Source organism: Felis catus, chromosome C1 (genome assembly GCF_018350175.1).
Source record: "Felis catus isolate Fca126 chromosome C1, F.catus_Fca126_mat1.0, whole genome shotgun sequence".
Classification (NCBI taxonomy): domain Eukaryota; kingdom Metazoa; phylum Chordata; class Mammalia; order Carnivora; family Felidae; genus Felis; species Felis catus.
The window spans coordinates 220,734,585-220,760,080 of NC_058375.1; the positions used below are offsets into that span (position 1 = coordinate 220,734,585).

General features: G+C 63.6%; 2 protein-coding genes and 1 long non-coding RNA gene across 4 annotated transcripts; 2 read left to right on the top strand and 1 right to left on the bottom strand.

Moving 5' to 3' along the window:
* Positions 1-429: 429 nt before the first annotated feature.
* On the top strand, positions 430-11,033 carry AGXT (alanine--glyoxylate and serine--pyruvate aminotransferase). Its single transcript, NM_001042566.1, is given in 11 exon segments — positions 430-774; positions 874-1,066; positions 2,266-2,330; positions 2,970-3,070; positions 4,308-4,378; positions 5,850-5,934; positions 6,857-6,952; positions 7,602-7,671; positions 8,852-8,947; positions 9,970-10,098; positions 10,677-11,033. Coding segments are annotated over 11 exon segments (1,245 nt in total). The 5' UTR covers positions 430-543; the 3' UTR covers positions 10,785-11,033.
* Positions 11,034-16,743: 5,710 nt separating this feature from the next.
* Positions 16,744-25,148, bottom strand: MAB21L4 (mab-21 like 4). 2 transcript variants are annotated; one of them, XM_019838990.3, is made up of 7 exons: positions 24,700-25,148; positions 23,464-24,233; positions 20,937-21,162; positions 19,728-19,881; positions 18,155-18,511; positions 17,888-17,954; positions 16,744-17,253 (listed from the first exon to the last, which is right to left on the bottom strand). In XM_019838990.3, the coding sequence occupies exons 2-7, from the start codon at positions 23,945-23,947 to the stop codon at positions 17,228-17,230; spliced, it is 1,314 nt and encodes a 437-aa protein (XP_019694549.2). In that variant the 5' UTR covers positions 23,948-24,233; positions 24,700-25,148; the 3' UTR covers positions 16,744-17,227. The 2 variants fall into 2 exon arrangements, with proteins under 2 accessions (XP_019694549.2, XP_003991376.2); XM_003991327.5 differs by lacking the exon at positions 17,888-17,954 and having other exon boundaries at positions 24,700-25,143.
* On the top strand, positions 18,809-23,258 carry LOC123379333. Its single transcript, XR_006583687.1, has 2 exons — positions 18,809-19,211; positions 19,734-23,258. It is a non-coding gene; the product is annotated as an uncharacterized LOC123379333 (long non-coding RNA).
* Positions 25,149-25,496: the final 348 nt, after the last annotated feature.

Sequence of the window (25,496 nt, forward strand, 5' to 3'; positions counted from 1 at the left end):
GTGTGTGTCTATACAGACGGGGCATATATATTTTCCAAATTAAGCCTCTCCCTTAGGTCAGCAAACTGTGGTCCCTGGGCCAAATCTGGCCCACGATTCGTATTTGTAAATAAAGTTTTATTGGCACACAGCAACACCACTCTAGCCACTTTTGCATGGCCACAGCAGGATCGAGTGGCCGCAACACAGCCTAGAAGGCCTGCCAAGTCTGAAATATCCGCTCTCTGGTCCTTTAAGAAAAACTCGGGGGACCCCTGAGCCCAGCAGGATGCACTTGGCTGGGGCCGGGCATCATCCGACCGCTGAGGAGCTGGGAGGGGCCGGAGGGCAGAGGGCAGCTTGCCAAACTCTGTTTTTCATTGACCGGACTCTGAAGGAACCTCCCCCGACCGAGGGTTCAACACCCTGGCTGTCAGGCCCTGACATGCAGGAGAAGTGTCGATAAAGGGTCAGGTAACAGCGACAAACAACAAAAGGCAGAGAGGGTGCAGCGGGGGAGCCCATCGACCGGCCTCCGGACACCAGCTCGAGGCCAGCTGGGAAATGTTCCGAGCGCTGGCCAGGGCCAGTGCGACCCTGGGGCCCCAGGTGGCCGGTTGGGCACGGACCATGGCCACCTGCCAGCTGCTGGTGGCCCCTCCGGAGGCCCTGCTCAGGCCCCTGTCCATTCCTAACCGGCTGCTGCTGGGGCCGGGCCCTTCTAACCTGGCTCCGCGTGTCCTGGTGGCCGGGGGGAAGCAGATGATTGGGCACATGCACAAAGAGATGTTCCAGGTAGGCCACGTAGGTGGTGGCAGTGGGTGCCCTGAGTGTCCTCCTCAGGGGGGAGAGGTCAGAGGCGTAGGGTCTGACCTGCGTGCCCACGGCCCCCAGATAATGGATGATATCAAGCAAGGCATCCAGTACGTGTTCCAGACCAAGAACCCCCTCACCCTGGCCATCAGTGGCTCGGGGCACTGCGCCCTGGAGGCCGCCCTGTTCAACATCTTGGAGCCAGGGGACCCCTTCCTGGTCGGGGTCAACGGCATCTGGGGGCAGCGGGCTGCGGACATCGGGGAGCGCATCGGTAAGAGACGGGGCAGAGGGTGGGGTGTGGGCCCTCGAGCCATCCTTCCCCAAGGCCTCCCACCTGCCTCCCGCCCGGCAGACCCACCGCACACGCCCCAGACGCCCACCGTGGCCCCTCCGCGGGTAAGTGCCCGTCCCCTTCACGCACCCACAGCCGCCAGGCCCGCTGCTGCCTCCTCCAAGTGGGCGCTGGGGTGCTGGAGAGACCCCCGTCTCCCAGTCGCCCAGAGCCTGAGGACAGCTGTTTCCAGAGCATGTGGGCAAGCCTCAGGTTTCCACACAAACCCGAGACAGCCCCCGCAGCTCCCCAGGGTCCCCGGGCTTCACCTCTGCTCTGTGACAGAACAGGGTTCTGGAGGCTGACACCCCCTCCCAGGGTCTCAGGAACAGCCGCCTCTCAGGACGGCCAAGTAAACAGAGGCACCGACGAGGTGTTCACTTCCAGAGTAAAACTTTCTGAAGAGGGACCGAAATCAAGAGCAGGAGTGCGCAGCGGGTTTAATGATTGATCGTGGCCTTTGGAAACATCCTGCACGGTCGGCTCCACACGTGGCCGCACTCGGTCCTGGTTAATGGACAGCCCCCCACCCCTCACCCGTCCCCTTCGGTTCACACGCCAGTTTTGAAGGGGAGGCGGCGTCGGGCAGAGGCCAGGGTCCCTAGCGGACCTCACAGGCTCCCCCGTTCCAGAGGCCCTGCCTGACCCCTGCGCACCCCGGGCGAGACCCTTCTTGGCTCCCACCCGCACCCCCGCCTTGGGCTCCCCCCCTGAAGCTCGGTGGTCCCACGGCCTCCTTCCTTCCACACCGACTCTGGAGCCGCTGTGCAGGGGGGCGCAGGGGCCCGAGAGGGAGAGCGGGACGAAGGCCTACTTCCCAGAGCCTCACTCGTCCGTCCGTTGCTCCATCAGCCCATCACCGCACGCTGCTGAGGCGCGGCCCACCCACCTAGGCCTTGTACAAATGCTTGTCTACTGGCCGAGGGAGGAGCCCGGCTGGGCTCGGGGAGGTTAGCCCGAGGCGGAGGCAAAGGAGCTGAGCCTGGTCGCTCTCATCCCGCGCACCCCCGGAGCCTCAGCTCCCTGAGCACACCCCACTTCCTCTTCCCTGCGGCCGCGGGCCAGGGCGGTCAGCACAGACCCCCGGTCTCCACACCGGGGTGGAGGGTGCTTACCTCTCACGCTGCCCCCGCCCCCAGGAGCCCGAGTGCACCCAATGATCAAGGACCCTGGAAACCACTACACTCTGCAAGAGTTGGAAGAGGTAGGGTGGGGCACGTTGGCCCTAGGGAGGGGAGGAGGCCGGCTGGCCGAGGGGGCTCGGGCTGGGAGACCGGGGCTGACCCTCAGCTCTCCCCGGAGCAGGTGACCATACACAGGAGGATCGTTCCAGTACTTCGGGGCTGGTGGGAAGCCTGATAGGGAGGCTGCCTGGCAGGGAAACTGAGTCAGGAGCCCGGTTCTGTGGGCCGGGCGAGAGGGGCTGAAGGCAGGAGGTGGGAGCAGGACGCCCTGACACTCAGGATGCCAGCCCTCCCCGTCGGGAAAGGTCCGTCCCAACCAGCCAAGACCCTGGGGACTCAGTTGACCTCGCCGGGCCCCAACAGGACAAGGCAGGAGAGGCTGGGCCCATTCCGGCTCTGTCTCGGGTGGGGGTAGGGGGGAGTCCTTCTCCTCCCAGAACCAGCCCACCTCCCAGAGCCCAGACGCGGGCTCAGCACATGAGGCCCATCCAGTTTCCGCCGCCCAGATCTGTCCCATCCACGGGGAGGAAAGGAGTGTTAGGAGGGCAGATCCTGCCCTGCCCTCGCCAGGGAAAGTCTTCCTGGGAGGGGCTGGGGGTCACGGGGAGGCGCCCACCCCCTCTGGCTGTGCCCACAGCTGGCACATCCGTCCCACTCAGGCCCTGGCCCAGCACAAGCCGGTGCTGCTGTTCCTGACCCAGGGGGAGTCCTCCAGCGGCGTTCTGCAGCCCCTGGATGGCTACGGGGAGCTCTGCCACAGGTGAGCCTGGCCCAGGGGGCGGTGCCGGGGGGCGGAGTCAAGCACATCTCAGAGTCCGGCTGGGCGTGGGGGTGCAGGCAGGCCCCTCCGGGCCAGGGGGCAGCAGGGGAGACCCGGCTCCCCCCATCTCCGTCACGCACAGTGAGATGCAGTCGGTCCCGGGGTCCTCCTCGCTCCGCACTGCGTCTGGGTGGGCTCCACCCAGCTGAGGGCAGGACCAGGTGCTCCCACCTCCACTACCCTCCTCCAGCCTCCCCACCGCGGCAAGGGGCTGGCCGGACCTCGGGTGCAGTCGAGTGGGATTCAGCTCTGGAGAGCTGACCGCAGGATGGGAGGAGGGAGCTCTCCGCAGCCAGGCAGGCTCACCCTGCCAGGACAGCCCGTCCCCCGGGGTCTTGTCCAGTAAACCAAGCCTGGGCTGGGACCCTCAGGACACCCCCCTGTCCCCTCCATGCCCAGCGTGGGATACTCTTTATGCTTCAAAAGAATTTTTTTTTAAAGTATTTTAACGTTTATTTATTTTTGGGACAGAGAGAGACAGAGCATGAACGGGGGAGGGGCAGAGAGAGAGGGAGACACAGAATCGGAAACAGGCTCCAGGCTCCGAGCCATCAGCCCAGAGCCCGACGCGGGGCTCGAACTCACGGACCGCGAGATCGTGACCTGGCTGAAGTCGGACGCTTAACCGACTGCGCCACCCAGGCGCCCCCAAAAGAATTTTTTAAGTCATCTCGGTGCCCAACGTGGGACTCAAACTCATGACCCTGAGATTAAGAGCCACACATCTACTGCCTGGGCCAGCCAGGCGGCCCCATGCCTCTCTCGTTTCCTAAGAAAGTGTGGAGGTGGAAGAGAGTCAAAGTTTCCAGCTCAGCTGTTTCTGGACTCTGTCCCCTCTGGGCTCTGGCTACACGGCCAGCGTGCTGTTGCCAGAGGGACCAGTCCCTGAGCCCTGGGCCCCACGCGGGCCTGTGGGCCTGAGTGCGCAGAGCCCCAGCCGCCCCCAGGACCACACGCCGCCGGGGCGGGCCCTCGCGACTCCCAGACCCCCAGGACGGGCTCTGTGTGGGAACCAGGGCGGGCTGAGGGGCGGGTGTCAACGCCCGTCCACAGCAGGTCTCAACCTCCAGGAGGAGGCGCCCTGGGGGAGGCCAAAATTCCTCCACGCTTCCGTGCGGGCTTTCACGGCCCCTCCAGGAAGCCTCTCCTGCCTCACTGTCCTGCCCTGTGCCCCCAGGTACAACTGCCTGCTCCTGGTGGACTCGGTGGCATCCCTGTGCGGGACCCCCATCTACATGGACCAGCAAGGTAAGGCGTGTCCCCTGCACCCGGCCACCCTCCCCACCACTGCCCGGAGGGTGCAGAGGGCCCTGGGGGGGAAGACTCCTGAGGCAGTGCCTACAAGCCCGCGGGCAGCGCACCCGTCGGATTAGGACCCCAGGGGACGCTCGTCTCCTCGCCGAGGCAGGACCTGCCCGTGGAGTAGTCAATACCCCAGCGTCTCTGCGGACCCGTTGCGGGGAGCAGGTGGAGAAGCTCCCCCAGCGTCTGGAGCCGCACTCAGAGCCCCTCAGGGCTGGATGGGAGAAGTGTCAGGGCCCCTGTCAGTCAGGCCGGGCCTCAGGGTCCCCACCAGCCTGTCACACGCAGCGAGCACTGTTTCCAGGGTCGCCTTGCCGGCCAGCCTGGAGAAGCCTTCCGGGCCCAGCGTTTCCTCCCAGAAGAAAGTCCCGATCCACAGGGGGTGGGGCCTGGCCACAGCCACCCCTCCCCCGCTCCATCGGGCAAGCTTCTTCCAGAATCTTTTCTTATCAGGGCGCTCTGGGCCGTCAAAAGGGAGATTTCTGGGCTGACCCTCAGAGCCTTGCTCTGAAAGGAAGGGCTCGGGGAGGGGACAGGGCTGTCCCCGGAATGCCCACACTGCGCCTCCCGGGCTGGCGGTCCCCGTGGTGCCAGGGAGGAGGCTCCAGCCCAGATCCCAGGTGACAGTGCAGCCCCGAGAAGCCAGGGTTGGAACCCGGGACGCCCTCCGCACCGTCCCTGTCCCTGCCTCCCCGTCCTCAGTGGAGGGTGTGGACCTCAGGGAAGTGTCGGCGAACGCCGCTCGCTCGGGGCGTTCGAGGCCCTTACCCGTCAGTTTCAGTTCGCAGGATTGCATTTGCATGAATACGCCAGGCTCACCCTTTTCCTGTCAGTAGGCCTCTGGGCTCCTTCTGGGTTGACGCTTTCAGGAGTAAACTGCAGAGGGCGCTCCTGCACAGACAAGGCCGCTGGGGACGTGTGCACACAGCTCCCTCAGGCCCCGGCTGCAGGGCCTGCAAGGCGGTAGACGTGAACCCTGTGCTTTGCCAAGACCCTTCACAGCCACCTAGAGCGTAAATCTCAGGTGGTGACCTTGTCGGTTTTCGCGACGGTTCAGCGGCCGCCTGATGTGGCAAGAACACCTGTTTCGTCCTGTGTTCTGCCACACGCTCGCTCACAACACTGACGCCACGCGTGGGTTCCTCCACCCGAGCCGACCGTAGGCGGGTGGCCTGCAATTTCACTCCATCTACGTGGAGAGGGCGTCACTTCGCATTGGTCAGGGTCTCACTCCTACAAGACCGTCCAGCCTGCTTCACACAGCACTTGTGCTGCAGGTCCCCAGGTTGCCCAAAACTTCTGTTCGACTTGCTGGGGTCTGGTCTGGGTGGGCACCCTCCCCACCCCCCCACCCCCGCGATGATCCCACCCGGGGCGGAGCTTGGCCCCCAGGAGCACACGCCTCTCCTCTCCACAGGCATTGACGTTTTGTACTCTGGCTCCCAGAAGGTCCTGAACTCGCCTCCAGGGACCTCGCTCATCTCCTTCAGTGACAAGGCCAAGTGGGTGACTCCTGGGCCCCTGACCTAAGGTGGATGTGCAGTGAGGCCGGAAGGCCCCTGAAGCGGGAGGTCAGAGCAAGAGAGGGAGGGCTCAGGGGCTGTGCTCAGAGACACCTCTGACCTGTCCACCACCCACCCTGGACAGGTGCCCACCCTGGACAGATGTGCCCAAGCTCTGAGTTCATAGGGCAGGGGGTAGCCAGGGCACGGTGAGGTCCCGGTGTGAGGCTGGTGGCCTGGCCAGTCTGGCCTCCAGAAGATTCTCCTCATGGAGCCTGGGCTTGTGTGTGAGGGTGCAGGGCCTGGCATTCTGGAAGTTCCCCAGCCTCGAGCCAAGGACTGGGGGTCCAGTGCCTGTCTCCCATGCCTCCACCCTCGGCTCAGCGCCCAGGAGCTGACGCACGCGCTGCTCGACGGGGCGGGTGTGGACCACCTTTGTCCAGCAGCCCCGGTGCCCCCGGTCCCCAGTGTCCAGCCCCTGAGCCAGGCCAGGCCGGGATGGGGGAGGACCCAGGGATGCGGCACCGAGACAGTCTCGGATGGGGTCAGGGGTCGTCTGTGGCCGTGGGAAGTCTGACCGCCTGCGGGAAGGTCCAGGAAGCGGCTGGTGGTCTGAGTATGGAGCTCGGGTAGAGGCCCTGTCTGTCACGCCCGTCTGGAGAACAGGTGTATTTAAAGCTTCAAGATCGGCTGCATTCCCGGGGCCTGGAAGGAGAGGAGCCAAGGTCCCCAACCATGCCTGGCCCCCCGAGGTGCAGCGGCTGGGAAGACACACACCCGACCTGGGCCTGAGCACAAACACAGGGGTCCTGGGGGCACCTGCCCCTCTGGCTCGCTTCCCCGGAGCAGGCTAGCCTGCCGAGGCCACCCCCAGGCGCTCCAGCCAGACAGGCGGGCACTCACGCTGCTCCTTCCTTCCCAGAAATAAGATTTACACTCGGAAGACGAAGCCCGTCTCCTTCTACCTGGACATGAAGTGGCTGGCCAACATCTGGGGCTGTGACGGCAAGCCCAGGATGTGAGGACCGCAGGGCCGGGGCCAAGGCCATATCTGGTGGCGGGGCGTGGGGGTGACCTCTCTCTGCACCCAGCTTCTCGTCAGCTTTACACCCTGGGTCCGGGGCCCACGCCCCAGCTGTAGCCGCAGGACTCACCAGAGTCAGGCCATCGATGCCCCCACTCGGTTCGCCCACCCCTCCCTGGCCTGGGAGATCAGGTCCAGCAACACAGCCCCTACCACCCTTGCCCCGGGCCCCGTCCTCCCAGACCCAGGGAACCTCTGGACGCTCTGGGCCTGGCCCTGAGACACCTTCCCATTCCTGGGCCTCGGCTTACCCGCCTCTCAAAAAGAGGGGCTCAGCCAGGGGCTCCTTGTGAAAAGGCTTTCGCTGTAACCCACACAGGGATTAGGGGACCAGGAAGTGTGCCCTACTCAGTGGGCACAGCAGCTTCTCGGGAAGGACAGGCTGGGTGGGGAGCCAGCCCTAGGCGATCGGGCCAGTGTCCCTGCCCTGAGCCTCGCTCTCCCCAGCCCTAGCTGCCTCTCCAGCTGAGTCCGTACCCCCAAGCCAGACAGCAGCCCCCTGGGAAGTGGCTAGACCCGTTGTCAGGGGGCCTGGCCACCCCCCACCCGGTGACACTGGACCAAGTCCCCTCCTGTCTTCCAGATACCATCACACAACCCCTGTCGTCAGCCTGTACAGCCTGAGAGAGAGTCTGGCCCTCATAGCAGAACAGGTGAGGGGAGTGGGGCGGAGAGCCGCGTGGAGCAGGGACTCGGCGGGTGCAGGACCCCTAGGGAAGCATTCTCAGCTCCCTGGAGTCTCCGTGCCGAGGCTGGTGGCCTCTCAGAGGCCCCTTCTCCTGACTCCCTCAAGCCCTTCTGAGGACACAGATGGGAGGGATTCTAAGTGCCGGGCGGTCTACCGGGTGGGCCTGGCCTGCACCGAAGGAAGAACGGGTCCACGGAGCAGCAGAGAGAGGGGGCGTTGCAGCAGAGGGTGGGCTGCGTGCAGGAGTGTGGGGAGAGGGGTGGGAGGGCCGGCTGCGGGCAGAGGGGTCCTGTGGGGGGGACAGAGCACTTTCCCGCAGCCCCCTCCAGCTCCCGGGGTGGGGCAGGGGCCAAGCGGGGACACGTGGGTGTGACCAGGAGAGTGTCTTTGTCCGGTGCAATGACCACGTTCTCGGGGCACAGAGTGTGTGGGCCCTGCGGGACAGAGGACAGGAGACACTGCCCCCAGCATAGCTGGGGTCATCCCGGTGTCTCCCAGGAAGCCTGCAGCCAGCAGCCCAGAGGCGGGAAGAGCGCCATGAGTGGCCGGCCTCCCCAGGAGGCTGCACGCTGTGTGGGCCTTGTGTGCCCTTCCGTGCCTGCTCATGGAGCCGGCACCCCAGGGCCCGGCCAGCAGGAGCTGAGGAGTCCCGTGAGCTGGGGGGTGTCACCGGCACCCAGGCTGGCCGTGCACCATGGGGGCGTGTGGCTGAGAGGGGTGAGGACAGCGGATTGTGGGGTCCGTGCACGGGGAAGACAGGAGACAGGACAGCGTGTGACTCAGAAGCCCCTTTCTCTCCCCTGGCCAGCGTCCCACTTGCAGCAAGGTGATCCCACCTCACACCGTCCGGGGGCCACAAGGCTCCAACCCGTGGCTGGGCCCCCCACTTGCTCCCCCAGGCCCAGACTATTTCCACTGCCCCGAGGTGGCTCCAGGTCTGGCCCCTGGGGCAGAACCGGGGCCCCGAATCTGGGGACTCAGGGGTCTCTAGGGGGATCAGAGTCCAGGCTAGGAGAGGAGCCCCTCCGTAATCTGAAGCTGCCCCCACTATGGATGAGACACAGTTTCCCCTCTCTCGCCACCGAAGGAGGGACCCCACCCTGCCCTCCCCTGCCCTGCCCACTGGGTGTCCTCTCCCCTCCCAGGGCCTGGAGAATAGCTGGCGGCAGCACCGGGAGGTGACGGCATATCTGCATGGGCGCCTGCAGGGGCTGGGCCTGCAGCTGTTCGTGAAGGATCCAGTAAGGAGGGCAGAGGGCAGGGGGCAGGGGGTGGGGGACAGGGGGTAGGGGGCAGAGGGCGGGGAGCAGGGGGTGGGTGGCAGGGGGCAGAGGGGTGGAGGGCAGAGAGCAGAGGGCAGGGGGCAGGAGGTGGGGGACAAGGGGTGGGGGGCAGGGGGTGGGTGGAAGGGGGTGGGGGCAGGGGGTGGGGGGGCAGGGGGTGGGGGATAGGGAGCAGGGGGGTGGAAGGCAGAGAGCAGGGGGCAGGGGGTGGAGGGCAGAGAGCAGAGGGCAGGGGGCAGGAGGTGGGGGCCAAGGGTGGGGGGCAGGGAGCGGGTGGAAGGGGGTGGGGATGGGGGGGTGGGGGGGACAGGGGGTGGGGGATAGGGGGCAGGGGGGTGGAAGGCAGAGAGCAGAGGGTAGGGGGCAGGAGGTGGGTGACAAGGGGTGGGGGACAGGGGGCGGGTGGAAGGGGGGGGGGCGGGGGGTGGGGGGTAGGGGGTGGGGGATAGTGGGAGGGGGGTGGAAGGCAGAGAGCAGAGGGCAGGGGGCGGGGGCAGGGGCAGGGTAGAGAGGGGAGAGGCGGAGGGTGTGGGGGAGGGGAGAGCTCCTACCCAGCCCCCTCTGAATGGACACAGATTCCTGGGCTCACCTGGGCGGTCATTTTTACGGTCACAGTGGCCTGGCCTCTGATCTTAGGATGCTTAGCTCAGTGACCCCACTCTCCCCGACAGCCTCCCCGCCTAAAGTAATGATGGGCGATCTCTGAGCCGGAAGACACCCACGGCCACCGGAGCCCCGGCAGTCCAGCCAGGCGGGGGTGGAGGGCGGAGGGTCCGCTCGACTAGCCAGCCAGTCCAGGTTTCAGTAGGAAACAGGAGAGATGGTGACCCCCGTGTCTTTGGGCCCCTTCTGCCTCCCTCCGTGCCCTCCCCCATCTCTGCCCGCCCTTCTGGGGCCTGAGACCAGGGCTGGCCGGGCCAGGTCAGGTGGTGCTGGCCGTAGGCTGTCGTGGAGGAGGCTGAGTTGGGCCTGTCCCGCAGGCACTCCGGCTGCCCACTGTCACCACCGTGGCCGTGCCCGCTGGCTACGACTGGAGGGACATCGTCAACTATGTCATGGACCATTTTGACATCGAGATCACCGGCGGCCTTGGGCCCTCGATGGGGAAGGTAAGGGGCCAGCTGTTGCTCTGAGTGGCCAGGGGTGAGGGCTGGCCACGCCTGCCACGGAAGTTACATTCTCCACCCCCACATGGAGCACCACATGCGCCAGGCCCAGGCCGAGGTCGGCGGTCATCGGTTCCCCAGGACGGCAGGGGCACCCACACGGGAACATCCTTCTCTGAACCCCAGGGGTTTTGCAGGGGGAGCTGGGCGAATGAATTCTCCTGCCCCCTTTCGCACCCCAGCCTGGTGAGGTTGTGGGGTGTGGCCCCTCCGATTCCACCCAGAATGTCCTTCCCTCTGAGCGGGCAGACCAGGCTGAAGGCGCCAGGCCTGGGTCTGGCTGTGCCCACTGAGTGGGCGATTCTGAGTGACCTGTAACTGACCGTCATCCTGACCTTCCTTCTGGAGCTCTGTGCGTGCGGGGGGAAGAGAGCCACCCCTGCCCGGGTCTGGGAGGGAGGGGGGCTCCCTGTATGACTGGGGGAAGCTCTCGGTGCCGGGGTGGGGGGGGACCTGGCTCTGCCTAGACCTCACTCAGGGTGGGGCTCACATCTGCCCCGGACCCTCCCCCACCCCTGCAGGTGCTTCGCATCGGCCTGCTGGGCTGCAACGCCACCCGGGAGAACGTGGACCGAGTGATCCAGGCCCTACAGGAGGCTCTGCAGCGCTGCTCCCGAAACAAGCTGTGACCTGGCTGCCTGTGTCCCGCCCTCCCGGAGGGGCCGGCCGGAGGCACCAGGAGCAAACAGACTCTGCTGTCGGTCAGGGCCCCCGGGGGGCAGGAAGGCTGCCGTCCCGGCCCCAGGAAGTCCTTCTCCTTTCGAGCGGCACCTCCTGGAAGCGGACCACGTGGGCTCAGGACCCACGGCACCTCCCAAATGAGCCGCAACCCCCACGGGCCCCTGGCAGGTGGACACTCAATAAAGAATCGTCGGTCATCTGTCCTCACTGTGTGTAGGGTGGGCGGCGGAAGAGTCTGGCCCCTGACTGTGCCCTCATGGGGGTTGCTTGGGGGCAGTTCCTTGCCTAGGGCCTCCCCAGGGCTGGAAAACAGTGTGTAGGGGCCCTGTCACCATACACCCTGCCCCAGATCTCGCACCTGCAAAATACCGCACCCCCCACACCGCCAGGGCAACCCCCATGACCCACAGGGCTTATTACTCGTGACTTGTGATCAGAGCCACAGAGATTAAGGCACCAACATGACTGGAGCACACAGCCAGGGCCTGACCTGGGAAGACTGAAGGTCACGACGTAGGCACACGGGCTTCCACATGTGCTGAGAGTCTGGGGGCCTCAGATGCATATCCGAGCGTGGCCTCTGCACCCCGACCCTTCCCTGTTCTTGGCTTGGCCCCCTCTGGCCCTCTGGCCCTTAACTGCCCCCTTACTTGGGGTTTCTGCCCAGGCGCCCTTAGCTTCTCCTAAGACTTCCGGAACATGCAGCCTCGGCTCTACTCGATCACAGCTGCACCCGTGCCTCCACATCCTCACCGGTCCTAAGAGCCCCCTGGAGGAGGGCCTCAAGTGGAGGTGGACACCCACAGCCCGTGACCTTGTGTAGGGCAGGGGTCGGCCTGGCTCGGCCCCCGTCACTCACCCAGGTGCCGGCCGGCACGGTTGAGTGTGCTGGGGTCGTGGGGGACGTCTGGAGGCCGCTGGGGTCACGGGGATGACCGGAGGCCATCCGCCCCGTGAGCTCACGGACACCGGGAGAGACGCACATGGGAGCTGAGGGGGCCGAGGGTCTGAATCCAAAGTGGAAGGTGGGTGGAGGGAGGCTCTTCCAGAGAAGGCTGGACAGGGCCGTGTGGGCCACCTTGGAGACGTGGCCTTTGCCCCAACAGCAGCCCTGTCCAGATCGGGTTTTTCCTGCAGCAGACATGGGGATGAGAAAGGAATCCCCATCGGGTGGCAGGTGCCCTGTGCCCCCAGCCGGTCAGTGCCCCCACCGGACCGTCAGCACAGACCAGCTTCGTAGGTGTTTGCGCGACATATTCCCTATTGTGTCTGCTGCTTTCATTTAACAGTCTTGATGGTCACGCGTGTTGCCCTGGGGACGCGGGGACACTGTCTTCCTCGCTGGTGCTTTTCCCTTGTACGGATAGATCACAATCTGTTTATCATCTGCTGTGAAGGGACCTTCCCTTTGGGGACTATTATGAATGAGGCTGTAATAGACTTTCCTACACGTGGCCTTGCACAGACACACGTGTTCACTGCTCTTGGGAAAATAACTACGAGGGAATCACGGGGCCCCACCGTAACCCTTCAGCTTTATAAGACGCCACAAAACTCTCTGCGGTGCTCCTAACATTTTACATCTTCACCAGAAGCATCCGAGAGTCCCAGTCCCTCCACAGCCTCACCGATGTCTGGTGTTGTCTTGTCTAGTGGGTGTGACAGCGCACGTGATTTGGTTTTCATTCGCCTTTCGCCGATGACCGATGATATCGAGCATCTTTTCACGTGCAGACTGGCCACGTGTGAGTCTTCTTGTGAGACTTGTCGGCTCAAGCATTTGCTCCTATTCCTTGATTGTCCTCTTTTTTACTGTCAATTTATGGTCGTTATTTTGTAGATTCGGGATACTGCCGGAAGAGTGGTGAGCCTTTTCTCCTTCCCTGCAGCTTACCATTTCATTTTCTTAATCATGTCTTCCAAAGGGCAGGTCTTTTCCTTTGGTGAGCTCCTGCGGCTTCTCTCGTGGTCCGTGCTGTCGGGAACCTCTCCGGGACACCTTTGCTGACATTGATGTCTTCATAGGAAGATTCTTCTGGAAACTTTGCGGTGTCAGCTTTTGTGTGGAGGGGTTCATGGTGCACTTTATGTTAATTTTACGCATGGGGTGGAAAAGAGCCAGGGTTTGCTTTTTTTCCACGCTGACAGCCAGTTGTTCAAGCAACGATCGTTAAACAGACTCTCCTTTTCCCACCTGACTGGGGCGGCCGCTTTGCCACTGACCATCAGAGCAGACCTGCTTCTGGCCTCTCCCCCGTGTCACGGCCTCCTCCCTGTCGCGTCTTTGCCTTCGGTAACGCAGCTTCGTGAGCCGTCTTGAAACCAATTAGTTCAAGTCTTCCGATTCTGCTCTCTCTTTTGAAAGATTGTTTTTCCTCTCCTAGCTCCTTTGAATTTTCGTGTAAATTTGGAATCATCTTGTCTATTTTTTCAGCATAGCTTCCTGGAATTTTGATAGGAATTGCAGTAAATCTATGCATCAAGTTAAAGACAACGGAAATCATCAAAATATGAATTCCTTTCCATGAACATTGATTTGGGTCTTTTAAATTATACTCCGCAATGTTTCAGTGCAAGGGCTTCCATAGCCTTCGTTAGGTCTATTCCTGGGTGTGTTAGTTTTGACTACCGTAAATGGTATTTTAAAACTTTTATGTCCAATTGTTTATTCTTAATGTATGCAAGTGCAGTTGATTTTTCTCTATTAACCTGTCTTCTAACCTTGCCAAATTCACAAGGTCTTTTGTGGATTCCTTTGGATTTTCTATGTAGGTGAGCAATGTATCTAGGCAAAAGACAGCTTTACTTCTTTTCCGATATCTGCGCCTTTTACTTCCTTCTCCCGCCTCGCTACACGGTGAAGACCCTGTAACACGTGGCTCGTGGTGGGCGGCTCAGGTCCCAGAGCCACCTAGGATCTCGTGGCCAGTGGCTCGTTCTCCACCGGGGCCCGGCACCGTGACGGACGCTGCGCTCTGAACCGTGAGTGGTTCTGTGCTCTAGATGGCGCACCCTTGCTCCCGTGTTAGAGTTCTCAGAGATGCCGTGTGGTGTCCCCTTCTCCCAGGGGTACCCTCAGGCAGTGGTCATATTGCAGCATGAAGAGCTCACCTGCGCCCCGGCCCCACTAAGAGCCTTCTGCATCACCTGACACAGGGACATTCCAAGTAAGATGCACACAGCCTCCAAAATCGGTGAGGCCCACCTGGCATCGTCCTTGCTCATCACAGGAGGTGGGGCAAGGCATCAAAACTTCCGCTACTCCTTAGAGGCAATGTCTTGGCATGCCCAGACCCCCGAACCTCTCAAATCGCCAGCTATGAGACAGACCCTTGAGACTACCATTTCTCTTCCACCCTTTGGCATAAACGCATCTTACGAGGCCTCCAAAGCACTTGCCAGTCAATGCTCCCCAGGTCTTATTAGCATGATGTCATCAAAAGAGTGAGCCAGCAAGATACCCCACAGGCCCAGTCCAGATGACAAAGGTCCATGGGGCCTATATTGTGACACAGAGCAGGGAGGTCAACCTCAGCCTGGGGCAAGACTGGAAACATAACTTCTTGCCTCTTCCAAGTGAACACAATTGTTTCTAACCGCTCCCCCCACCCGACGGGGGCTGGAAAGAACTCATTCCACAGATCGGCCACCACGAAGCACATGCCACAGGCTGTGCTGTCCTGTTCTCCTAAATCCGTAACACTCAGCACCCAGCACAGCACCTTGGTTACAGGCTAAAACTTGGTTCAGTTGAAGGGATCTGCTGTCATTCATCATGATCCAACTGAGATAGAACATTCTAAATTCATTTGATTATTTAGACTTTATTTTGAGGGGCAGTTTGTAGACACACAGCCAAATGGAGAGGAAAGTACAGATATTTCCCATAACCCTCTGCCCCCACACATGCACAGCCTCCTCGTCCCCAGCAGCCCCCACCAGAGGGACCATGTGTTACAGGTGGCGAACCCACGCAGACATGTCAACATCACCCAAAGCCCCTTACTCTCATCGGGGCTCACTCCTGGTGTTGTGCACTCTGTGGGTTTGGACAGACGCGTCATGATATGTATTCATCAGTTTAGTACCACACGGAGTATTTGCACTGCCCTAAGAATCCTCTGTGCCTCACCTGGTCATCCCTCCCCCCTGGCAACCACTGATCTTTCCACTATCTTTTTCAGAATGTCAGAGTTGGAATCATACAGAATGTAGCCTTCTCAAATTAGCTTCTTACATTCAGTACTAAGCTTTCGTTAAGTAGTAAGCAATAATTTAAGGTTCCCCCCTGACTTTTCATGGGTTGATGGCTCAGTTCTTTTCAGCACTGAGTAATCTCCCCTTGTCTGGACAGACTACCGTTTATCCGTCACCTATTGAAGGACACCTGAGTGGCTTCCAAGTGTTGGCAATTACGAATGAAGTCACTGTAAAAATTCGTATGCAGGTTTTTGGGCAAACATGGGTTTTCAGCTCCTTTGGGTAAATACCAAGGAGTGCAATTGCTGGATCGGGCGGTAAAAGAGTGTTTAGTTTTCGAAGAAACCATCAGCCTGCATTCCTCCCGGCTCCTGATGTTCCATGTCCTCGCCAGCGTTCGATGCTGTCAACGTTCCAACGTCGGCACGTGGAGTTTCCTCCCAGTTGTTTTAATTTGCACTCACAGATCGAGTTGAGGAGAACAGACATCTTGACAACCTTGAGTCTTCCTATCCATGAACATGGGACATCCATTTATTTACCTCTTCTTTGATTTTGTTCATCAGAGTTTTGTCATTTTCCTCATACAGATATTTTGCATATTTTGTTGGATTGATACCTAAGTGTCGCGGTTTTGATTTATCCGATTTTTGCTAAGGTTATGCTGGTGAATTCGGGTCTTTCGGGGTAATGCTACATTCTGCTATTGCCCCTGGGAGACAGTGTGTTTTGCTAGACTGTTTTGGCCATGAGAATAGATGTGTTTTTGAACTTTTCCCTTTGGCCTTCCCCACTATTGAGGCCCTTAGTTCTTCCAAGTACAGGCGCCCTGAGACACACTCAGACACTGAGGAAATGACCGCAGGGTGGGCCTGGACACTTTGTCCCCACTGTGAATCGGATTGGACCAAGGTCCTGTGTTCTTTCCTTTTTTTTTTTTTTCAAATAATTTATCGTCGAATCAGTTTCCATACAACAGCCAGTGCTCATCCCAGCAAGTGCCCTCCTCAGTGCCCATCACCCACTTACCCTTCTCCCCGACCCCCCATCCTCCTTCAGTTTGTTCTCAGTATTTAAGAGTCTCTTATGGTTTGCCTCCCTCTCTCTCTGTAACGTCAAGGTCCTGTGCTCTGACAGCCTCTACTCTCATGGCATTTTGTGTCCCCCTGTATTCGTGTCAGCTCAGGTCCCCAATCACACAGCCTTCAAAGGCCCTGGCATTTCCTCTCCTCTGTGTGTGGCGATTCTGGCACTCGGCCGGGGGCTGCTTTGCAGGAGGTTTGGGGAAAGTGTCGCTACACGCATCGCCGTGGGGTTGCAGGTCCCTCTACAGGAGCCGGGGTGCGGGCTGTGGCTCAGACGCCGGGGCATAAATAGCACTGAGAGGCAAAGAGGGTGGAGAGTGGACACTGTCTGCTAGGCGAGGGCACACGAAGGTCACGTGAGAGCTCAGCGGGGAAGGGGCTGCAGGTGGCCGTCACGGGCCGATGAGAGGGCGCGGGGTGGGGACACGGAGCCCTGAGAACAGAAGGGGGGATGGCGTCAGATGCCAGGAGATGCTACCTTGAATAAGACGGAAGATGCCCCACCTCGGCGGGACCAGCCCCTGTTGGCAGAGGGAGCCACAGGCGTCCCCTCTGCTGGCTTCAGTTTCCTTCCGTGTCTCCAGGGGAATATTCTCCACATAGATACATGGAAAGCGGCGGCTGCCGTCCCCACCGAGCCTACCCGGCGCGTTAATTTATTCAAGATCAGATATATAGTATTACATCACCATGGAGGAGCATGGGACTCAGGTCGGGACAAGCCCTCGAGCTCCAGGTCTCAGGCAGACGCTTGGCTCTGAGAGTCTGATGACATCACATAGACCCACACGCGTCTTGTGAAATACAAGGCGCCTTCGTCCCAGGCCCTGGGGAGACCAGGCAGCTGCTCGGGGGGACCTGCTGCCCGGTGCTCCCAGAGTCCCGGGAGGCCATCCCCCGGGCAGTCTGAGGTGGACGTCTCTACCGCCCATCACCTGCCTCGGGGTGAAGCCCATTCCCTTCCCCAAGTGTCCCGGGTCCTCTGCGGGGCCGTGCAGCCCGGCTGTGGGTGGTGAAGACCGAGCAAAGGCAAGGCCACTCAGCACTCCTTGCCGTCCAGGGTCTTGGTCTTCCGGAAGATGCTCTGCATGGCCGAGATCCGGTCCTCATCTTGGATGTTGAAGACCTGGAACTGCAGACGGGGCGGGGGACAGAGGGGTCACAGAGGCACCTCGGAGCCCATCGCAGGGTCCTGGACGCGGCGCGGGACAACACGTGCTCCTTGGCCACCAGGACTTCCTGCGTCTGGGTCTCTGCCTGTACGGTCCTCCTGACAGGTGGACCCACACAGGGCCCTCTCGCCCGGGGGCGGGGGGGGGGCTCTTCCTCACACACAGGTGTCCCCGGATGGGCCCGACACAGAGGAGGCCCCAGCAGGTGCTTGTGGAGGACGGGGCACGCACCAGCCCTCCTGCTGCCGTCCCCCGGGGCCCCACGTGTCCTGCAGGGAGACGGGGTTGGCTCTTTGGGGTGAGGGTGGGGGTTGGCCCTGGGGGAGAGGAGCGGGAGCGGGCTCTGCGGGAGCAGGGGAGGGGAGGGCCTAGCGAGCCGGCAGAACCTCGGAGACTCAAGGAGGTGCGGTCGGCAGAACAGCCGGGCGACCTCTGAACACCAGGCCGGACGCAGGATGCAAAGTCCGAGGACACGGCACCGGCCTCCCGAGTCTCGGGATGCGGCAGGAAACTGGCCCCGTGAGGCCCAGGGACAGCCACACCCCTTCCTGAGGAACCGAGTCCAGCGTAGGCAGGCGGCGTTTGAGCACTTACCGGACGTGGGTTTGGGGGTGGTTCTGGCGGGCGATGGAGGCACATTCGGACACGCTACCCTGGGGCCCTGGGGCACCAGTGGGCAGGGTCGCTCGTGGCCTGTCTGACCTCCGGATGTCACGTCTGCCCCGGCCGGCTCTTGCCGGCCGAGGACCCGCCCGGCCGGCCTTCCTTCAGCTCCTGCCCCACCCCCCACCCCCAGGGGAGCGGGTCCCCCCACCCCCGCGTGTCACCCCCGGCCGTCTGAGACGCCCCTGCCACGCCCACCTTGTCCAGCAGGACATCAAAGTAGGCGGTGGCCCAGTAGGCGGGGTCGCTGGCAGGCAGCTGCAGGAGGGCCTTGACCCCGTTGCCGATGCGCGGTGGGGGGCCGCGGCCCAGGTGGGTCACGTGGATGCGCAGGGACGCCTCGGGTTGGCTGGCGAAGCGCTCCACGCGCTGGTACAGGGCGTTGAGGTCCAGGCCGGCGTCGCTCAGCAGGTTCCGCTTGGGGTAGACGAAGTGTGGCAGGTTCCCGGTGGCCAGGCAGCAGAGCAGCACCACCAGCAGCCGGTACACGGCGCCCTGCAGCTCCGCCCAGTCCTCGGGCGCCGGGAAGAGCGTGGACGCCCACAGCAGCACCGTCTGCAGCGGGGCGGGGTACGCGGTCCGGCGCAGCCCCGCCCTCCCGGCCTCCCCTCCACCCGCGCCCCTGCCCACCTGCGGCCCTCCCGGCCTTCCCTCCACCCCCGCCCCTGCCCACCTACTTGTGGCCCTCCCGGCCTTCCCTCCACCCCCACCCCTGCCCACCTACTTGTGGCCCTCCCGGCCTTCCCTCCACCCCCGCCCCTGCCCACCTACTGGTGGCCCTCCCGGCCCTCCCTCCACCCCCACCCCTGCCCACCTACTTGTGGCCCTCCCCACCTTCCCTCCACCCCCACACCTGCCCACCCCCCTGTGACCCACACCACCTTCCCACCACCTCCACTCCTGCCCACCCGCAGCCCATCACCCTTATGGCAGCTGTCCCCTGGAAGTCTCCTGACCCCTGCACCTCTCCCCCACACTCCATACCTCCCCCCAGAGGTCCCAGAGCGAGCCCCAGCTCCTCTCCACTTGTTGTCCCCATCCTGCCGCCTCCCCAATTCCCCGAGGCACTGCCACTGAGTCCAGGCTCGGAGGGACCTTGGGGCCCCACTCTGGCTTCCCATCCGTGGTGCCCAGGACCCCTCTCCGGAGATTCTGAGGCTCTGCCCCTCCTCTGGCCCCTCCCATCGTGCCCTGCGCCCTGACTGCACTCCTGCTCTACGGACCAGCCTGAGCCTGTGGCATCGTCCTGGCCCAGGTCTGCATCAAAGCCGTAAGAGCGGACCTTCCTCCCCCTGTCCCTGAGCCCCCCAGCCAGGGCCCCTCCCCAGCCACAGTTGTGCCCTCCCACCAGCCCCCATCATCCCTGCTCACTACGGGGCTCAGGAGCCCTCTTAGAAGCTGCCGGCCCCTCGGGGGTGGGATGAGGGCCTGCAAGGGTGGGGAGCGGGTCAGACGGGCTCTCCTGTGCAGGCCAGGCCGCCTCTCTGTGAACCCCCAGCTCCCATCACGGAGCGGCACTCGGCAGGCCTCCGCACCCCACCGCGGCTCGCTCCAGGCAGAGACCCCGCCCGCTTCCCCTTCCCGGTCTTGTGCCCCGGCTCTGGCCTTCCTTTGCTCTTCTCAGCCCCTGACGGTCACAGGGGCCGAGGAGGACACGGCTCCAGCCATGTCATAGCAGCCGGCGAGCAGCACAGGGCTCAGAGTGGGGACCCCCGGCCGGTAACATTCACGGCCACGGGGGCCAGTGTGCCCACGAGCCCCCTATGCGCACCTTCAGGTGACCGAAGGTCAGGCCGGGGCTCTGGCCGCCGTCGCGCCAGCTCTCGTGGTTGACCCGGTCCAGGATGGAGAGGCCGTCCAGACGGTGGCCCGGGAGGGAGCCCAGCGCACCGAGCAGCCTGGTGAGCAGGTAGTCAGTGGAGACCCTGGGGGCCGGGACAGCACACATACCCGGTCAGCATCGGGGCTCCGGCCAGCCGTCCAGGGACACGCTGCATCCCCAGAAAGGAAAGCCCCCAGCCGTGGCCTCCCCAGGATCAGGTCTTGAGCCCCACAGGATGGCCCAGGCCACGGCAGGGACTATGCCACCGCACTCGGCCCGGCCCAGCCCCACGAATGTCATCCACTTCCAAGGATTAACTGTGAGAGCGACCCCTGCTTACTTCAGCCCCAGGCTGCATTCCCTGGGCGTGGGAGCCAGTGGGGCATCACCCTGGCCAAACCACAGTGGCCTTGCTGTTTAAGTCCTGTCAGAGCTGGATGGGGCTCAGTCCCCAGCCCTTGGTTCGGGGTCTCAAGGGGAGCTCAGCCTCTGCCCCACGTCCCCTACTCTGTCTCTCCTGCTCACGGACACCAACTCGGGGTCTCCCTTTGCCGGCCGGAGAGGGAGGGGAAGGGGCATCCGCACCTCCCCCAGCTCGCAGACTCCTGGGGTGGAGACGGGGGGGCCCCACAGGGGCTGCTGGGGCTCTGGGGCCAGGCGGGGGCGGGGACACCACAGGTGGTGGTCTGCTGGCAGGAGGACCTACCGTCTCCTAATGGGGAAGGGCCACCGGGACAGGAAATGCTAGCAAATTCCCGGTGTGATAGCATCCCCCACCTCACTGTGTGGACACCCCTCCCGACTGTCCCCGGAACCTGTGGGACCCTGGGTGAGTCACCCGGCCTCTGGTGTCCAGAGCCTTCTGCGTTTCTCTGAGTGTCCCCTCACAGCCCGCCCTGGCCCCCGGCTCGGGCGGCAGGGGGCATGGCTCCACCCTCCCCGCAGCTCCAAGAGGGGCGAAGCTGGCGGTGGGCAGTGATGACCCCACGTCCCCCAGAGATCCCAGGGACGTCAGCGTGGCACAGAAGCCTATGGGGCAGAGGCGGGGGGAGGGGGTCCCCGCAGACCTTCCTGCCCGGAGTGGGAAGAACAGTGGGGTGGCAGCCCCCTTCCCGCCGGCTCCCCAGGACCCCACAGACCCCAGGACGCGTGTCCGACCTCCAGTGCTGGGCACTGGCTGGCACCAGGGCCGCTTCTTGGCTGATGATCCTTTTCAAGCTCCCTTCGGGGAACCCGCACATCCACTGAGCCCTCTCCAGGACGGGCACCCCGAGCTTTCTCCGCACCGTGGGCACGATGTTGAACCGGATGGTTCGCCAGCCGCTAGACACGAGCAGGGACAGGTGGGACTCCTTCTCCTCCAGGCTGTCCGCGTTCAGAGAACCTGCAACAGCCACCGTGCCCTGGAACCCTCATCTCAGACGGCCCCCCGCGCCTCTGGGAAGGGGCCGGGCAGGTGAAGGACAGGGCCAGGCCCGGGACGGCTCGGGGTTAACACACATGACCCCAGAGGCCCGGTGTCGGGAGATGCGTGCCTGGTGCCCCGCGCCCAGGAGGGCCTGGATCCAAAGGCTAACAGTGGACGCACCTGGCTTCCACTCCACACCCTGGGTCCCCAGAGCCACAGGCCAGATGGCGCATTCCAGTAAAGATGCTTCCCGCTCCCGTCACCCCTCGGACCCAGCCCAGCACCCACACCCAGAGCCCAGAGCCCCCAGACCACCCAGGAGGGGACATTCCAAGGGTGACAGGGCTGGAGGCTGGCGAGGCGGAGACACTCGGGGATGACCCGGGGCCCTCTGGCCTTCCTCCTCAGCTGTCCCTTCTCCCCCAGTAAACAAATTAATACCACAGAGAGAGGAGGGGAGCTGAGCAGTGTGGGGGACACTCCTGTCACCGGCCCTTACCAACCCCAGCCAACACCAGACTCGGAGACGTCCCTCCTTCCCTCCCCCAGCACTGCCCAGTGAGGGTGCTGGTCAGGGGTCAGGGGACCGACCGTCTGGGAGCCATGTCCCGAAGGGAACCCCCAACGTGTGCCTTGAAAGTAGGTCTCTGCAGGGACTGAGCACGGGGGGTGGGACTCCTCACGTCCTACAGCGGCACGCAGCCCGCCCTGGCCCACCCACGGCCTGGGGGTCTTGTAGGAAGGAGCCTGGGCCCCGTTATGCAGACCGCTCCCCCCAAAGCCCTGTGGGGTATTCCAGGTCCTGGCCCTGCCACCGGGCCACTCCATCGCCTACATGGGCCTCAGTTTCCCCATCGGTTACAGGAAGGAAGGAGCTCAGTGACCCCTGGCCCCTTCCAATTCAGGGTTTGAGGCACTTGTCATCCAAAGCCACTACTGGTGGCTTCATTTCCCTACCTACCGTCGGTCACACATTCTGTCCACGGAGGCGGCTTGGAGGGCGGCCAGCCACACCCGCAGCCTGTCCCAGCCACTCCCTGCCTCAGCCCCCAGCCCGGTCTCACCGGTTTGTTCCCAGGTGCGGGCAGCCTCAACCTCGCCACCTGGGGTTGCTCTGCTTCCCTTTTAAGGTAAGTGTCTGGGAGCAATGCTTGGAATTTCCCTGCGTGCCCAGCTCGGTCGGCCCCTTGGGCGTGGCTCCCAGCCTCCTCTGCTTTGCCGGGCCGGGGGACGGGGGACGGTGGGGACCTGGGAGTGGCAGCTCAGAGTGTGCCTGAAAGGCCCAGGGCTGGGCCATCCCAGCAGGCGGGGCAGACGGCCTGCAGGTGACAGGGCCAGGTGGGCACGGCCACTGTAGATCACGGAAGAAGACAGCAGTGGCCCTGCCAAGTCACCTGCGGTAATTGAAAGGTTCAGAAGATGACCAGAGAAGATGTCCGAGGGGCCTGATGACAGGTTCCGGCTGCCCTGGGAGGGCTCTATCTATCGTCAGCTCTGAGAGGGTGGCCACCCGCCCGGGTCTCCAGGCAGGTCTGGAGAGGGGCCAGGGTTGGACGTCGCCCCTCTTGCTGTCGGGAGACCGTCCAGAAGCCTCTCTGAGCAGCCCGGGGCAGGCCACTGTCCCTGCGACGGGCTGACCGTCCATCCCCGTTCTCTGACGTCATGAAAGACACGAGGACCAGGCGGCTGCCAGCGCCATGGCCTGTTCCTTCCCAAGGGAAACGGGACTTCTGTTTGCGTCCCCACTTCTCCGCCAGGACAACCCGCTGTATTTGCTCGGGCCCCGAGGAGGGTGGTCTGCTGTCCTGGGCCTGCACCCGCTGCACACACGCACCCACGCTGTCCTCCCGCTCCGTGCACTGTGACCAGATGCCGGAAGCGGGGACGCCCGTCATGCTGAGCTGGAACTGATAACAGAACCACCTGCCCAGAACTATGGCAGGGACCGTCACCAAGCAGATCAGCCAGAAACCCCGTGCCCCGGACTTAGCTTCTAGCTGTTCGTCAAGTAGCATCCGTTAACGTGTTACCGCCAAAGTCACCATGTGAAAATCAGGCAACGTGGAAATGGGTGACCTGCGTTCTTAGAAGTGTTTGGAACCAGAAAGGATCTCAGGGCGGGATCCCCCAGCCCGTGTGCCCTGACACCCACCGAGCCATCGCGTGTCTGTGCACACGCACGCACACACACACCCACTGAGCCATCGCGAGTCTGTGCACACGCACGCACACGCACACCGCAGCACACGCGCGTGCCCAGCGTGTCCCGCCCGCTACCTGGCGTGACGAGGCCCTGGTGTCTGCAGTGCACCACGGCCGCCACCAGAAGGTCCTTGAGGACGCGCAGGACCTTGCTGGGCGCGATGTGGCCGCGGCACCCGGCGCCGCCCTCGGAGGAGACGCTGAGGACGTCATCGGCCATCCGCCGTTCCGGGCGGGCCCCTTCCCTGGAGACACCCAGGCGGCAGGGCGCAGGGCCGTCGCCCGCCTCGGCGGCCCCCGCCTCCTCAATCAGCAGGGCGTCCGCCTCCACCCGCAGGGGCACCGCCACGTGCAGGGGCTCCTCCGAGGTGCGCAGGGCAAACTGGAAGGCCTCCAGGTCACGGGAGTAGTCCACGAGGAAGCGGGGGTCCAGGTGGTGCACGTGCTCCAGCACCGTGAGCAGCACGTTCTCCGCGCGCTGGAAGTCCTGCGCCCGCCGTGCCCCCCGCGAGCGGATGGCCTGCAGGTAGTGCTGCCACAGGGGCACCTGCACGGCCATGGCCGGGGCGGGTGTGGACGGGACGGGGGGAGGCACCGGCCGGGCGAGGAGCACTCTTCGGGCGGGCCGGCTCCCCCGAGAAGCAGAATTCCAGAGTGACGGGGGCTGCGGGCCTGACCCAGACCTTTGAAGCGAGGCTGAGTCAGTCACCGACAATTAGGAATGTCACCGCCGCCGCAGCCTTGGGCGGGGAGGCGGGGCCTGGTCACCACCCAGCCGGGGGCCTCCCTCCTGTCACGCTGACTCCGCCTCTTGGGCCCAAGGCACCTTCAGGCTCCCGACCGCCCTGGAGAAAAATCAGTGGGCACCGCCATTCGGGGTGTGGCCACCTCCCGCCCTGCTGTCCTGGAGGTGGGGACCCCGTTCCTGGCGCCCCCCACCCTCATGCCAGCAGCCGCGCGGTGTCTGGCATGCGGGCCTCCCTGCGAGCCTGGGGGAGGGCCGCGTGGCATGCCATCGCTCCGAAGAGAAAGGTGAGGCCCGGGAGGTGGCCTCCCCAGACCTCCTGCGTGGGAGGCAGCTGGAAATCAGCGCTGGGGCTGCGTTTCCACGGCGACCTGAGCAGCCCCCTCGGGCACCTGTGCCCCCCTGCGAGCTGGCGCCTCAGACGGCAGCCCGGGCCGCAGCCCGCTGTGGATCCTGCCTCCTCTCCCGTCAGGGCCACACGTCCAACCCCCCGGCCGGCCCGAGGCCCTCAAGCTGCCTGCCCCCCAGCCCGCGGGGCCTTCAGCCTGAGGGGGGCCCGCACCCACCTGGCTCTGCGGCGGGAGCGAGTCTGGCTCCAGGAGGAGCCGTCTCCCCGGCCCCTCCTCGCTGGGCGGAAAGCCTCACCCTGCCGAACCCCTCTCCGGCGCCGTGCTGGGAGCGCTGCCCGGCCGGGCCCGTCTCCCCACTCAGGGCCGGGCAAGTCCCAACCAGCAGGGGGGACCGCCCCCGCTGACCCTTGGCCCTGCTGGGCTGGGTGCCCCTGCCGGGGTGTCTGCAAACAGCGAACCTGGACGTAGCCCCCAGCAAGGTATCCTGGAGACGCTGCCCTGCAGCCCTCCAGTGGCGGCCTCGCCCCTACCCACACAGGGGCCTCAGACACCGGGTTGCTGCAGGCAGAGCCTGGAGCCAAGATGCTCACTTCCTGGTGCTCGGAAGCCCCGGTGACTGGCTCGCTCTTTCCGCACCTCCCCGGTCGGGGAGCTCACCACCTCACAGAGCAGCCCATGGCACGGCCAAACAAGAGACCAATTTCCTGCCTTAAACTTGGCCCCATCCTGTCCTCTGGGGTTGCCCAGAGCACGTCCGTCCCTCTCCCAGGGCAGCTGCTGCCTGTCAAGGACCCAGACTCCCTTGGCCTGCCTCACACCCCACCTATACCCCGTTCTGTTGCCCCCACACACTCTGCCCTGGCCCCTCCGTCTTCATGGGACTCTGACCTATGGGGCATTGCTGCAGAGGCGCTGGGAACTGCGGTCCTGACCCTGACCCTGGGTCAACGGGTCCTGTCTGTACCCTGGCTCCACCGTCTGTGACCCGATGATCCCATGTCCCTTCAGCTTCT

Excerpts from the sequence above, each read along its gene's own strand:
- MAB21L4 (XM_019838990.3), bottom strand. The coding sequence starts at position 23,947 with ATGGCCGTGCAGGTGCCCCTGTGGCAGCACTACCTGCAGGCCATCCGC. Across the intron at positions 19,882-20,936 it reads GCCAGTGCCCAGCACTGGAG|GGTCTCCACTGACTACCTGC; the intron begins GTCGGACACGCG and ends CCCGGCCCCCAG. Across the intron at positions 18,512-19,727 it reads TGACCTTCGGTCACCTGAAG|ACGGTGCTGCTGTGGGCGTC; the intron begins GTGCGCATAGGG and ends GCCCCGCTGCAG.